General features: G+C 45.4%; 1 protein-coding gene across 1 annotated transcript in view; it reads left to right on the top strand.

The window, feature by feature from the left end:
- The first annotated feature begins 214 nt into the window (after positions 1-214).
- The window catches only part of THBS3 (thrombospondin 3), a 30,466-nt gene continuing 15,172 nt past the window's right edge, over positions 215-15,508 (top strand). Inside the window, exons 1-11 of the mRNA XM_030187662.1 lie at positions 215-567; positions 2,564-2,770; positions 5,969-6,225; positions 7,319-7,421; positions 7,670-7,696; positions 9,770-9,904; positions 9,994-10,142; positions 10,269-10,409; positions 11,621-11,698; positions 15,143-15,295; positions 15,388-15,498. Coding sequence (XP_030043522.1) covers positions 474-567; positions 2,564-2,770; positions 5,969-6,225; positions 7,319-7,421; positions 7,670-7,696; positions 9,770-9,904; positions 9,994-10,142; positions 10,269-10,409; positions 11,621-11,698; positions 15,143-15,295; positions 15,388-15,498 — 1,455 coding nt within the window. The 5' untranslated portion in view covers positions 215-473. The remainder of the gene's footprint in view (positions 568-2,563; positions 2,771-5,968; positions 6,226-7,318; positions 7,422-7,669; positions 7,697-9,769; positions 9,905-9,993; positions 10,143-10,268; positions 10,410-11,620; positions 11,699-15,142; positions 15,296-15,387; positions 15,499-15,508) is intronic.

The raw sequence follows: 15,508 nt of genomic DNA, 5'->3' as shown, positions 1-15,508 counted from the left end.
TGTACAGGGGAACCTGAGGATGTGCACTAGAAACAGTGTTTGAAGTGTGCACAGGAGAACCTCAGAGTGTGAACTACAAATAGTGTGATATATTGTGATGTGGGCACAGGGAACCTCAGAGTGCACTAGAAACAGTAGATGAGGTGTGCTCAGGACCAGTGTGACGTGTACCCAGATGCTGAATAGCTGCAGGTGGGGACAGCAGACTCCAGCTCTCAGGGCTGGCAGAGTAGGCGAGGGGTGGCTGTAGCTCAGCTCCATGAACTGTCTGGGAAGGGAGGATCGTTCATCCCCAGCTGACTGACTGTGTCAGCGGCGCTCCAGTCAGTGAGACCTCAGAGAGGCAGATTGAAAGCTACCTGCCGGCCCGGGGTAGCAGGCGTGGGGGCTGCTCTTTGATTCGGCTCTGTGTTGTGCCCTCTCTCGTCTGAAAATCTTAACCAGCTACCCCCCAACAGAGGATCTGAGAGAGCATGGAGCAGACGGGACCATCAGTACCAGGACTTCTACTGCTCATTCTCCTCGTGTCTCTGTGGCCGGAGACATCAGCCCGGCAGGAACTGCAAGGTAGGGCTACCAGGAGCCTCCTTTGTCTCCAAATTCAATTCACTGAATATGAACGGGAAGGCAAGTTAAAGTAAACCTGAAACTCTCCCTCTTCCACATCGGGGAGAAATGGATTTGTGTTAGAAGCCGTTCTCTAAATCTTCCACCGAGTTTTTTCAGGATTTCTCAGGGTGCAGGTCAAACAGAACATTTCCTTGGCTCCATTCTCGCTTTGCAACACTTTGCAGAGGGTTTGAAATGAGTTCAGAGCTGCAGGAGAGGAGCAGATCTTAGGAGCTTCCACATGGGAAAGCGAGAGGAGACATAGCACAGCAGGTTAGAGCAACAGGCTCAGAATTCAAATCCCACTCTGCCACCAGCCTGCTTGATTGAATCAGTTCACCCTTCATTGCCTCCGGTCTGGCTGAGCGGTGCTTTTCAACCCAAGCCAGCTGGGTTTGCATGTGATATAACCGTATAAAATGGAGAGCCAGTTTGGAAATCTCTCTCTAGGAAAGGACTGGGAAACAGGGATTTTGTAAACCCTTAGGGGCAGAGAAATTACTACTTGTATCTGAATTATAGAAAATATTGGACTTAGAAAAGGGGGAAGGAAGGAGGAGGGAGAAACCTGAGGGGCCCAGTCTGATACTGGAAGGCACAGGAAAAAGAGAGTGACCCCGGTGGGGGCAGAACCAAAGGGGATTAGGTGGGATGCTTGAAGGAGGTGGTCCAGCCCTGGACTCTTTAGACTGACCCATTCAGTTCAGTTCATTTAAATGGTGAGAATTGGGTTCAGTAAAAAATCACATACATGCAGCCTACCTGTATTTCTGCAGCAGGTAAAAAGGGGGACAAGGAGGGGAAGGGTTAACTGCAAGTGGAGAAGGTTTCATTCAAACAGTGGGGCCCAGTCCCACCAGGCACAGCTCAACAGCGCCACCCTGTGGGAGATGAGTTCCTTAGTACAAGGCAGCCCTGTCACCTCCTGGGTTCTTCTCCCCTCTCCCCCCAATACTGTAACACTAGAGGAATTCCCCATTTTATTTATTTTATTTATTTATTAGGATTTATTTATTGCCTTTTTGAAGGAATTCACTCAAGGCGGTGTACAGTAAGAATAGATCAAACATGAGCAATAGGCAATTAGAGCAGTAAAAATATTTGAACAATACACAGTATGGCATGGTAGACTTCTTGCAATGACAACACAATACGTAATAGAATATTATAATTGGTAGTGAAGGGTATGGCAAAGTTGTAACGTATAGATTTATTTATTTATTACATTTGTACCCCGCGCTTTCCCACTCAAAGCAGGTTCAATGCGGCTTACATAGCAATTGGGATTACAAAGTATTGATGAGCAAGAAAGTAGGAAGAATTAGAAAGTAAGGTGATTGATTTGAAGAAAGTTGCACGTGAAGTCAGAGAGGTGGTTAAATATTATCTCAGCTAGGGTAGGAGTGGATAAACATGTCCCGCTGCAGTATGTGCAGCCCGAGTCAATCCTTGTGTGTGTGAGTGAGACTAACAAGTTTCATTAAAGGCTTGGTTGAAGAGCCAAGCTTTCACCTGCTTCCTGAAGTAGAGGTAGTCTTGTGTTTCAGACAATGCATTCCAGAGTGTGGGGGCTACTCCGGAGAAGTATAACCTCACTATAACCTCCTGGGCTTTGCTCCTCTCTCCTCCCTATCCTGTAACAGTAGAGGAGTTATTCAGAGGCAGAGAATGCCAGTAGGTAAAGATTATATGAACCCCCCCCCTCCTCCCCATCTGCCCAAGCACATCTGCTACTCAGCCCAGTTTCCATGGGTCCCTGCCTCATCCTTGTTAAGCACTTTTGGATCCTGTTTGTAGAAAGGTTCTTAGATAAAGTGCCATTTCCTTAATTCTCACTTAGTTCTCTAGACCTCCTAATGGTAGGGGGGGACATGACACCGTCATGCAGTTATTTCACTGGTTGTGTATTTATTAGGTATTAAGCACTTTTTTTCTCCCACCTTCACCTCGACAGTGGTGGACCTCCTGACCGTTAGTGAGGCTAAACAAACGTCCAGCGTTGTGGACAAGATCAGAACTGAGATGCTGACAGTGAATGACCTGTACCTCATTACCACCTTTCGCCTGCCCCCCAAGCTCGGTGGCTTGCTCTTTGGACTCTACTCAAAGAAGGACAACACCAAATGGTTGGAGGTTTCCATCGTTGGCAAACTCAACAAAGGTGAGACTGAAGGGTGAAGATGGAGATAGTGTTTGGGAGATGCTGGAGCAGTGTACAAAGACCGTTATTCAATGAATTTCTGTGACAGCCTGGGTTGCCTGACCTTGGACTGGGGGTGGGGGGCAGGAACAGAGCCTTAACCCTAATGCCAGCTCTGAGCTGGCGTTGGGATAAGGTGCTATTCCACCCCTATGATAAGAGCGCTGTTCTCTTATCATAGAGGTGGAATACTGCAGAGCTTATTGCCTGGCATGGGTGCTGTTTGCCCTCTGATCATGTGTGCAAAGGTAAATGCGAGCGCTAATGGCCTCTAGCACCCGCATTTACCTTTGATCATCGGGCTGTGAGTCCCGGACCACCAAACGCTCCACACTGATATTATATGGGACTCCAGACTTCCCTCCTAGCTCTTTACAGCTTAATCTAAGGAAAAGCAAAGAAATCTCTTTGCACTTGAAGGTGCTTCAGTGTTTGTAAGGACTCAACAAAGAAGGGATTCCCAGACCTGTCTTGGGGGAGCCCCAGACGGTCAGGTTTTCAGGATATCTACAGTGAATACAAAGAATCCCAAGGCCAGTAGAAGCGAAGCATCTAATTATGGACCTGTAGCCTCTATTCCTTTATTGATAAAAGTGATGGAAGGTTTAGTAACTGGTCAACTCATGGAGTTCCTACAGGCCTTTTGCATCCTTCACAGTACACAATCGGGATTCCGGCCATCTTTTTGCACTGAGACAGTGCTCACCACCTTTATTGCAAATTTCAGAAAAGAGTTGAGAATGGGCAGAAAAATCATAATTTTACAATTTGATATGTCCAGTGCCTTCGACACCGTTGACCATAATATATTGTTATACTTATTAGCAGGGGCGTATCTGGAATCCGGCGGTAGGGGGGGCCAGAGCCAGAGAGGGGGGGCACATTTTTTGCCTCCCTTCCCCCCCCCCCGCCGCCGCCGCCGCCGCCTCTCTCCACCCCCTCCCCGCCGTCAACCCTCCCCCGCTGCTTACTTTTGCTGGCGCCGAGGTCCCGACCCGCAATCTCCGTTTTTCGTCTTCCTCCGTGGCCATGCTTCCAGGAAGTAACGCTGCAGTGCTGATTCGTTGACTCCAGTTCGACGTCTGACGTCAGACGCCGAACTGGATTCAACGAATCAGCACTGCAGCGTTACTTCCTGGAAGCATGGCCACGGAGGAAGACGAAAAACGGAGATTGCGGGTCGGACCTCGGCGCCAGCAAAAGTAAGCAGCGGGGGAGGGTTGACGGCGGGGAGGGGGGCCAGGGCGAAATCTGCGGGGGCCCAGGCCCCTGTGGCCCCACGCAGATACGCCCCTGCTTATTAGACCACTTTGGTATTAGTGGAACTGTCTTAAAGTGGGTCCGCATTTTCCTAATATCAAGATCCTACCAAGTAAAACAATCAGGTCATATCTCCTCATCCTGGGACTCTATATGGGTGTTCCACAAGGCTCTCCTCTATTGTCCATATTATTCAATATCATGGCACCACGGGGTTACTTACTGGAGGCTCACAGGTTTAATTCCTTCATTTATGCTAATGATGTCACCATTTATATCCCCTTCAAAAGGGGGATATACTTACCAAACCCTATCAACCATTTCATTAAAAAAACGTCATTACTGGCAACACATCATATGCCTTAGATCAATCAATGAAAATCCTGGGCATCACCAGTATTTATCATTTGAAGCTCAGGTTTCAAAGGTGGTCTCGAGCGTCTTCTATATACTATGGAAGTTAAAAGGGTTGCTTCCTTTCTTCCCAAGCTCTACACTTCGTACTATCACCCAACCTCTGATACTATCCAAATTTGATTATTGTAATGCCATATATGCAGGTATGAAAATCTCACGCCTTAAAAAATTACAAACAGCACAAAATACCGCTGTCCACCTTGTATGTGATGCTCCTCGCTTTGAGAAGGCTTCCCCTCTCTTGTTAAAACTTCACTGGATTCCCATAAACGCCAAGATCACCTTTACATTTGCGTGACTGTTTACCAAATCATATATTATTATTATTATTATTTATTGCATTTGTACCCCACATTCCCCCACCTATTTGCAGGCTCAATGTGGCTTACATAAATTTGTTAATATTGTCATTAAAGGGTGTCAGATCAGGTTCAGTTAGTAATGTGTAGTGATTAGGAAGGGAAAAGAAAAAAAGGGGGGAAGGAAGAGAGTGTTTAGGGAAATTATAGGGTAAGCGTTCAGAGTTGAGTGGTTTGGTGTTTATCACCCTCTTACATGCAACAACTAATTGATTTACCTTCGCGTAATACAGTAAAAACATCTAGGGAATACCTCAACTCCATTATCCAAATTGCAAAGGTCTTTCTTACAAATCAATCTTTGTCGAGGCTCTACCCAAGCAATTAAGGTGAGATTCCGTAAATTACTAAAGGCTTTTCTATTAAGTACATATCTTATCAAAAGACAATAAACTAATGTTGCCCTCTCTCTTGTATGTTTCAACATAACCAATAATCTAGCCTAGCTTCATGATAACACACAATTATTCCTAATATGTTAAAATATTTGACTGTATTATATTTTTTATGTTTTTCTTGAATGTAAGCCACGTTGAACCTGAGCTTGTTCCAATAATGTGGGATACAAATGTCATAATAATAATAATAATATGCATGAGAGCAATTTGCATATATATTCCTTGTCAATATCTTGAAAACCTGACTGGCTTGGGATCCTCTGGGACAGGTTTGGGAACCATTGCAGCATCCATATCCCTGATCTCCAGCGGGGGGACCAGACTACTAGATTTATCTGGAAAACTCCTAATGTCACCTCTGACCAGCTGGCCTACTGCTCTTGTACATTCCCACAACTTTGCTTAGAAAATGTGGTTTCAGTTTAAAATACATTCATCAGAATGTTCAAAGAGAATCACAATGTCAGCTTTACCCTCTTCGACCCAGAAAATTCTCCGATCCTGGGAACTCCTCTAGATCTGTGAAACCTTCCAACTTGCTTGTCCCCCACCCCCTTTCTTCTCACCAGATATAGGCTTTTGGAAGGGAGAATCTGTTTTATTGCATCTATATGATTTGACCCCATTGTTCATTGTCTACTTGGAATTCTGCAGTGGTCTATTTTAATAAAAGTTCTTCAGAAGACTCTCTGAGTGCTGACCTTTTCTCCTCAATTGCCTCACAGTTCTTCTGCGCTACGTGCGGGAAGACAGCAAACTCCATGCGGTCAGTCTTCAGAATGCCAATCTGGCGGATGGGCGGAGTCACAGCCTGATCGTGCGGATGAGCGGTCTGCGCAAGGACACACTTTCCCTGGAGCTCTACATGGATTGCAAGCAGGTGGACTCCAGTGTGGGGCTCCCGGACCTGATGGTTATCCCTCCAGCAGAGGTGAACTCTGTGGAAATTCGAACAGGTCACAAGGCATACCTGAGGATGCAGGTGAGAGAACCTTCTTTTGATCCCTGTCTGGCACTGGCCTGGTTGTGTTCCATCCACATAAAATGCTTTATTTGCTCTTACATTAATGAATTGTACAATTTCTTATTCTGTTTTTAGAATTTAAATGTATTTTTTGTTTCCAAACATAAGTACATAAGTAATGCCTTACTGGGAAAAGTCCAAAGGCCCATCAAGCCCAGCATCCTGTCCCCGATAGCGGCCAATCCAGGTCAAGGGCACCTGGCAGCTTCCCAAACGTACAAACATTCTATACGTGTTATTCCTGGAATTTTGGATTTTTCCCAAGTCCATTTAGTAGCGGTCTATGGACTTGTCCTTTAGGAAACCGTCCAAACTCTTTTTAAACTCTGCCAAGTTAACCGCCTTCACCACGTTCTCCGGCAACAAATTCCAGAGTTTAATTACGCGTTGGGTGAAGAAATAATTTCTCCTATTTGTTTTAAATGTACTACACTGTAGTTTCATCGCATGCCCCCTAGTCCTAGTATTTTTGGAAAGCGTGAACAGACACTTGACATCCACCTGTTCCACTCCACTCATTATTTTATATACCTCTATCATGTCTCCCCTCAGCTGTCTCTTCTCCAAGCTGAAAAGCCCTAGCCTCCTTAGTCTTTCTTCATAGGGAAGTCGTCCCAACCCCGCTATCATTTTAGTCGCCCTTCGCTGCACCTTCTTAAGAATTGTTTTTCTATGAATGAAAGCACTCATTGTAAAAGTCACTTTGCTTAATTAATCCAGGGACATTTTGTGAATACTCTATTATAGAAAAAAAAAATCTCATCTCTGCCTGCTGGTTTCTTTGCTTTCGATGTCCTAGTCCCCTCCACCATATCTCATCCTGAGAGTCCTGCAGAAACGATCTGCAGTGGATGTTTGGGCTGTGTCTCTCATATGTGTATATAACATTATAGTTTCTTCATCTGCTTTTGTTCTGTATGTCATCATTTTTGTCCTCATCGGCAGCTGCCCTCACAAAATCAGGAGAATACCTCACTGTTGCCCCCTCACTCCTCCCCTCCCAGTCCTCCTTTCATCACACTGTTACAGTTGTTTGCCTTGTTTATCCTAGGGTGCCATCGAGTCCATGAAGTTAATTCTAGGGGGATCCATGGCTAGGGTTGGAGCTCTGAGTGAATGCCCCTTCCAGGAAGATGAATCTATACAGAACACAGGTAAGGTCAGATTACACATTCCTCATTACACAAAGACATGCAGAATACAAAGGATTAAACATACACACTTACCTAACACATAAAACACCCTGAAGTCAACATTCCATGCAGAGCTCACGGAATGTCACAGGATGTGACATTTCAAGCACACATGTAACACCTACACCATTGGAACTGAATATTACATATGCCTGAGGTACCCTGGTAATTGGTTTGATAACTCGTTTTTCCTTTCTCTGTCCTTCCAGTGAATGGAGTGATCAATTCTATTCTAGGTGAGTTTGGTTAACATTATTTAATTTCCCACTGGGCAGGGGAGCAATGGATTGTCTGAGCTGGTGTTGGGCAGAAGAGAGATGGAAAATGCAGATGGACATGCATGTTGTCACCTGTGGTCCCTCCATTCCACCCCACCCCATTTGCTCTTTCTTTTATATAGATTATTTTGTGGGGACAAAGTTTCCATTTTCATACCCTTATGCAATTAGGTAAAATGGCCTCTTTATTCAGTTAGACTGCACCAATTTGAGACTTGAAATATTCTTCCTCCCTAAATGGTTATTTGTCTTGTCTGTTGGTACCTTGCAGAGATTGTAAGATCTACGAAGCAGGAACTACAGTGCTGCCTACACCCTGTAGGGCTATGTACTTCTTCAGAAGTAGTAAAAGCAGTTCTGCTGGCTTGGGGGGTGGGGTGGGGGTCCCAAGTACCATTGTCAGTGGATTTGCCTTAATCAGTGATGCCTCAAAAAAGTGAGAGGATACTTGTTGGCCACCAGGGGGCATGGTGTTGCCACCAGAGAGCTTCTCCTCAGCCCTGCAAGGGGTCTGCAAGCAGAGACAAGGAGACCCCCACTTCTTAAAGGAGTTCCGGGGAGGCGCTGAGATATTTTGAAACCTTTCAGTACTGTGGGGATATTGCTTTCATTAGGACATGGTTTTTGTCTGCAGGCTCTGTGCCGGTTTTCAAGGGCTGATCGCACATGCAGACTTTCCCTCTCGAGCATGCCATAGGATATAAGTCATGCGATCACTTCCACTTGTTAGTTGAGTTTTCCTGGAAAAGTACACATGAAGAAATAAAGGAGCGATATACATGTGTCTGCAAAATGGCACCCCGGGGAATGTCCCTCCCTATTGCAGCTCTAAGTTTATGCATCGTTCAGCCCAGTACTCAGCTGATTAATGAGGGGAAATCCATCCCAGACTTATGTTAAGATCAGAATCTACTATGAGTATTTTTGTTGATACAAAAATGCAATTGTGTTGTGCCTGATACGAGAGCTTCGGCTTTTGTGTCAGCTGGAATCTCCTTGTGGAATGAACTGTCTGGCCAGCTTCGGGGACGCTCTGACCTTAAGCAGTTTAAAAAACTTTTGAAAACAAAACTGTTTGTTTCTGCGTTTGATGCTGAGTACTGTCTTTGTATTGTGGCTGATTATGAATATTTTTATGGAAACCACCTAGTTATAGGTGGTATATAAGTTTTTAAAATAGATAAATTAATTAAATGCTATTTACCCAGGTATATTGATCAGGGGCGGGGCCAGAGCCTGAGGGGGCACATTTTAGCCCCCTGGCGCCGCCGCCCCTTCCCTGTCCCTTTTGACCCCCCCCTCCCGCCGCCACCGCCAGGTACCTTTACTGGTGGGGGTCCCCAACCTCCGCCAGCCAAAGTCCCCTTCAGCGCTGATCTCCGAGTCTGGTGCGTTCGCTGATCTGGATTCTGTTTCTGTGAGTCCTGACGTCCTGCACGTTCCTACATGCAGGACATCAGGACTCACAGAAACAGAATCCAGATCAGCAACGCGCTGGAGACCGGCGCTGAAGAGGACTTTGGATGGTGGGGGTTGGGGACCCCCGCCAACAAAGGTACCCTACGGTGGCGGCAGGGGAGGGTTGGTGGTGGCAGGAGGGGGGGGGGTCGAATGTGGTGGGGGAGGGTTGGCAGCGGGGGGTGAGAGCAGGGGGGCCAGGGCTAAATCTGCGGGGGCCCATGCCCCCGTGGCCCCACCTAGGTACGCCCCTGATATTGATAACAAAACTGTCCTGTTTATTTTTAAGTTAGCGTAAGTAAAGTGTCATTGGCTTAAATGGATTGGGGGTGTGACTGAGTCTCTGATTGGCAAGCCAGAGTCAGTAAGAAGAAATGAAGCATCCTTCACATGGCATCCCACAAGCGTCCTCAGGTTGCATGGATTAGCTCCCCTCTCTGAGGGTCAGGGTGGAATCCCTCTGTGATTCTGCAGTGATATTTCTGGTTCTCATGGGATAGCCCCCCCTCCCCACCTCCAGTCTCTCAAGGGAAGGGCCTCTGTATCTCTTCTCTGACTTTTCACCTCTGACAGGGGACCAGACAAAGGCCTTGGTCAGGCAGTTGGCGCTCTTCAACCAGGTCCTAATGGAGCTGAGAGAAGATATTAGGGACCAGGTGAAGGAGATGTCTTTGATCCGAAACACCATCATGGAGTGCCAGGTGTGTGGTAAGTACCAGAGTGAAACATTGCCTGTCCAGTCCAGCTCCAGGGTTCTCTCCTGCACCCTGTGACCCCCCCCCCCCTCTGTTTTTCAGGGTTCCATGAACATCGGTCCCGCTGTAACCCCAACCCCTGCTTCCACGGCGTTGATTGCATGGAGACTTATGAATATCCTGGTTATCGCTGTGGGCCTTGCCCTCCCGGCTTCAAGGGAAATGGGACACACTGCTCTGACATTGATGAAGTAATGTCCATCTATTTATCTATTCAGTCTCACACTATTTCTGCTCAGATCTGTTGGTCTGGCTCTGTTTTGGGCAGTGCTTGTATTTTGTATGTTCTGTCTGCTGTTGTGATTTTGGTTTTACAGTGTTTTCTTGCTAACCCCTGCATCTTGGACTCCAACTGCGTAAACACAGCTCCTGGATTCCGCTGTGAGCCCTGCCCTTGGGGCTACAAGGGTAACATCGTCTCTGGGGTCGGAGTGGACTATGCCAAAGCCAGCAAGCAGGTGAGTCACCTGGGACACATGGAGGGGCATAATCGAAAGGGGCGCCCAAGTTTTCCTGAGGACGTCCTCGCAGGATGTCCCGGCGAAGGGGCGGGGAAACCCGTATCATTGAAACAAGATGGGCGTCCATCTTTTGTTTCGATAATACGGTTGGGGACGCCCAAATCGTAAAATTTAGGTCGACCTTAGAGATGATTGTCCCTAGAGATGGTCGTCCCCGATTTTCAGCGATAATGGAAACCGAGGACGCCCATCTCAGAAACGACCAAATCCAAGTCATTTGGTCATGGGAGGAGCCAGCATTCGTAGTGCACTGGTCCCCCTCACATGCCAGGACACCAACCGGGCACCCTAGGGGGCACTGCAGTGGACTTCAGAAATTGCTCCCAGGTGCATAGCTTCCTTACCTTGTGTGCTGAGCTCCCCAACCCCCCCCAAAAAAAAAAACCACTCCCCACAACTATACACCACTACCATAGCCCTAAGGGATGAAGGGGGGCACCTATATGTGGGTACAATGGGTTTCTGGTGGGTTTTGAAGGGCTCACATTTATCACCACAAGTGTAACAGTTAGGGGGGGAATGGGCCTGGGTCCACCTGTCTGAAGTGCACTGTATCCACTAAAACTGCTCCAGGGACCTGCGTACTGCTGTCATGGAGCTGGGTATGACATTTTAGGCTGGCAAAAAAAATGTTTTTTATTTTTTTTTGGGGGTGGGGGGTGGGAGGGGGTTGGTGACCACTGGGGGAGTAAGGGGAGGTCATCCCCCATTCCCTCTGGTGGTCATCTGGTCATTTAGGGCACATTTTTGTGGCTTGGTCGTAAGAATAAAAGGACCAGGTAAAGTCGTCTAAGTGTTCGTCAGGGACACCCTTCTTTTTTCCATTGTCGGTTGAGGATGTCCATGTGTTAGGCACACCCCAGTCCCGCCTTCGCTATGCGTCCATTACGCCCCCGTGAACTTTGGTCGTCCTCGTGACAGAAAGCAGTTGACGCCCAAAATCGGCTTTCGATTATGCTGATTTGGGCGACCCTGTGAGAAGGACGCCTATCTTGCGATTTGTGTCGAAAGATGGGCGTCCTTCTCGTTCGAAAATAAGCCTGATGGGGTTCTGCACTCAGGTAAGATATCTGGGACAGGTACATTTACAGGTGTGTTCATTCCCTTGGTGATGATGTATGTTGGTTTCTTTCCTTTTTTGGCTGTAGATTTGCACGGATATTGATGAATGTAATGACGGGAATAATGGCGGCTGTGTTGCGAATTCCATCTGCACCAATATTTTGGTAAGCACTCACGGCCCTCTGTAGGTATCTTCATAGTTGGTCCTGCCCTACCATCTCTGCACTTGCTTTCCATAATCATCTTTCTCTAGCATTCCACACAGGGAGCAGCAAGCAGAGGACATAAGAACAAAAGAATAGCCATTCTGATTCCAACAGTGGCCAATCCAGGTCACAAGTACTTGGCAGAAATCCAAATAGTAGCAACATTCCATGCTACCAATCCCAGGGCAATCAGTGGCTTCCCCAAGTCTGTCTCAATAGCAGATTATGGACTTTTCCTCCAGAAACTTGTCCAAACATTTTTTAAACCCAGATACGCCAATCGCTGTTACTACATCCTCTGGCAAAGAGTTCCAGAGCTTAACTATTGTTTGAGTGGAAAAAATATTTCCTCTTATTTGTTTTAAAAGTACTTCCATTTAACTTCCTTGAGTGTCACCTAGTCTTTGTACTTTTGGAATGAGTAAAAAATCAATTCTTTTCTTCCAGTTCTACACCACTCGAGATTTTATAGACCTCAATCATATCTCCCCTCATCCGTCTCTTTTCCAAGCTGAAGAACCCTAACCTCTTTAGCCTTTCCTGAAAGGAGTTCCATTTTCTTATCATATTGGACATCCTTCTTTGAACCTTTTGTAATTCTGCTATATCAGTGACCATTTGTTGCCGGAGAATGTGGTAAAGGCGGTTAGCTTAGCAGAGTTTTAAAAAGGTTTGGATGGCTTCCTAAAGGAAAAGTCCATAGACCATTATTAAATTGGACTTGGGGATAATCCACTATTTCTGGGATAAGCAGTATAAAATGTTTAGTACTTTTTTGGGATCTTGCCAGGTATTTGTGACTTGTATTGGCCACTGTTGGAAATAGGATGCTGGGCTTGATGGACCTTTGGTCTGTCCCAGTATGGTACTACTTATATACTTATGTACATACAATACTCAAGGTCAGGTTGTACCATGGAGCGATACAGAGGCATTATAATGTTCTTTGTCTTATTTACCATCCCTTTCCTAATATTCCTAGCATCCTGTTTGCTTTTTTGGCCACCACATACTGAGCAGAACATTTCAGCTTATTGTCCATGATGACACCTAGATCTTTTTCTTGGGTGCTGACCCCCAAAGTGAACCCTTGTATCAGGTAACTGTGATTCAGATTATTTTTCCCAATGTGATTCACTTTACATTTGTCCACATTAAATTTCATCTGCGATTTGGATGTCCAGTCTTCCGGTTTCCTAAGGTCTTCCTGCAATTTTTCACAATCCTCATGCATTTTAACAACTTTGAATAGTTTTGTGTTGTCTGTAAATTTAATCATCTCACTCATCATTCCCATTTCCAGATCATTTATAAATATGTTAAATAGCACCAGTCCCAGTAGAAATCCCTGCACACTCCATTATTCACCCTCCTCCATTAAGAGAATTGGCCATTTAACCCTACTCTTTGTTTTCTATCCATTAACCAATTCCTAATCCACAACAAAACATTGCCTCCTATCCCATGGGTTCGTAATTTTCTCATGAGTCTCTCATGAGAGACTTTGTCAAATGGTTTCTGAAAATCTAGATATACTACATCAACCAGCTCATTTTTATTTTGTTACGCCTTCAAAGAAATGAAGCAAATTGGTGAGGCAAGACTTCCCTTGGCTGAATCCATGTTGACTCTGTCCCATTAAACCATATTTGCTTATGTGTTCAGTGATTTTATTATTTATAATAGTTTCCACTATTTTGCCCGGCACTGACATCAGGCTTACTGGTCTGTAATTTCCCGGATCACCACTGGATCCCTTTTAAAAAATTGGTGTTACTTTGGCCACCCTCCAATCTTCAGGTACTATGGACGATTTTAATGACAGGTTACAGATTACTAACAGCAGATCCGAAATTTCATTATTTGAGCTCTTTCAGTACCAGGGGTGTATGGTGATTTACTACTCTTTAATTTGTCGATTTAGCTCAGTACACCTACCAGGTTCACTGAAATTTCTTTCAGTTCTTCTGCAGCATCACCCTTGAAAGCCATCTCTGGTACATCTTCTTCAGTAAAGACCAAGGCAAATAATTCATTCAGCTTCTCTGCTACGGCCCTGTCCTCTTTGAGTGCTCCTTTTACTCCTTGATGATCTAACGGTCCCACAGATTCTCTCACAGGTTTTCTGCTTCTGATAAACTTGAAAAAGTTATTACTATGAGTTTCTTGCTTCCAAGGCAAGCTTCTCTTTGTATTCTTTTTTGGCCTTCTTTACCAATGCTTTGCATCTAACTGGCCAGTTATTATGTTGCTTCTTGTTTTATTCATTTGGATCTTTTTCCCACATTCTGAAAGATGTTCTTTTGGTTCTAATGGCCTCTTTCACTTAACCATTCTGGTTGTCATTTGCTCTTCTTTCCACCTTTATTAATATGTGAAATACATCTGGTCTGGGCTTCCAAAATGGTAGTTTTAAGCAATGTCCATTCCTGATTTATAGTCCTAACCTTTGCAGCTGAGTCAGCTTTTTTTTTTTTTAAACCATTTTCTTCATTTTATCACAATTACCCTTTCGAAAATTAAATGCTGTTAACAGTACATTTCCTTTGTGACTTCACTCCAGTTATTACGTCAAATTTGATCATGTTATGGTCACTGTTTCCTAGCAGACCCAACACTGTTACCTCTTGGACTAAGTCCTGCATTCCACTAAGAACTAAATCTAAAATAGATCCCCCTCTTTTTGGTTCCTGGACCAGTTGCTCCCTAGCATTCCCTGAAGTGGCATTTAACCAGTCAATACTGGGGTGATTGGAATCACCCATTATTATATTGTTGTCCATTTTGCCAGCTTTCCTAATTTCTGTAAACATTTCTTCATCTGTCTGTGTTTTTCCTGGCAGACGGTAGTACAGCCCTACAAGAATATTCTTTCCCTTTACACATGGAATTTCTATCCATAAAGATTCCAAGCTGCTGTCTGTGTCATGTAGAATATTTATTTTGTTTGACTCAATTCCCTCTTTAACGTATAGCGCAATCCCCCTTCCAATTTGATCCTCTCTAACGTGATATAATTTGTACCCTGTTAACAGTGTCTCTTTGATTGTCCTCCTTCCACCAGGTCTCTACCTCTTCATTTAGTGCTATAAACCATCTTATTTTTTAGGCTTCTAGCATTTGTATACAGACACTTCAAGTTGCATTTTCCCCTTGTATCTACAAGCTGCTTAAAAGTTGACAGAAATGCTGCTGTGCAGCGATAAATGTAAGAGACAGACCTGGTGCTGGAGAAGGGACCTTCCGGCACGTTCTGCACCTCATGTGTTGTCCTCCACTTAGGATAATTCCAAGATTGTGCCCAGTTGAAGGTGTCATGGACTGAAAAGAGTCCAGAAATTGTAGACATGTTAATTTGCTGTGTGGTCGCCTACAGCTTGTGTCTTCTTGTGTTGGTTGCAGGGCTCCTTTACATGTGGTCCCTGCAAGACAGGCTTCATTGGAAACCAGAGTCTGGGATGTGTGCCTAAGAAGTCTTGTGTCAGCCCTGCCTTCAACCCCTGTGATGTGAACGCACATTGTGTGTTTGAGAGGAATGGCGAGGTCTCTTGTGCGGTAAGGACTTTCTGGGATCAGTAAGAGGAGGGGAGAGGAAAGGATCCTCCAGGCTCAGCTGTGATCCTTGGTCTCTTCTCTTTCCACTGCAGTGCAATGTGGGCTGGGCAGGGAACGGTCATGTTTGTGGCCATGACAATGACATCGATGGATACCCAGATCAGCCAATGCCCTGCATAGATAATGACAAACACTGCAAGCAGGTGAGGAGGA

The sequence above is a fragment of the Microcaecilia unicolor genome, chromosome 14 (genome assembly GCF_901765095.1).
Source record: "Microcaecilia unicolor chromosome 14, aMicUni1.1, whole genome shotgun sequence".
Lineage (NCBI taxonomy): Eukaryota > Metazoa > Chordata > Amphibia > Gymnophiona > Siphonopidae > Microcaecilia > Microcaecilia unicolor.
The sequence above is the reverse complement of the archived record's forward strand: the minus strand, read 5'-3'. Positions and strand labels throughout refer to the sequence as shown.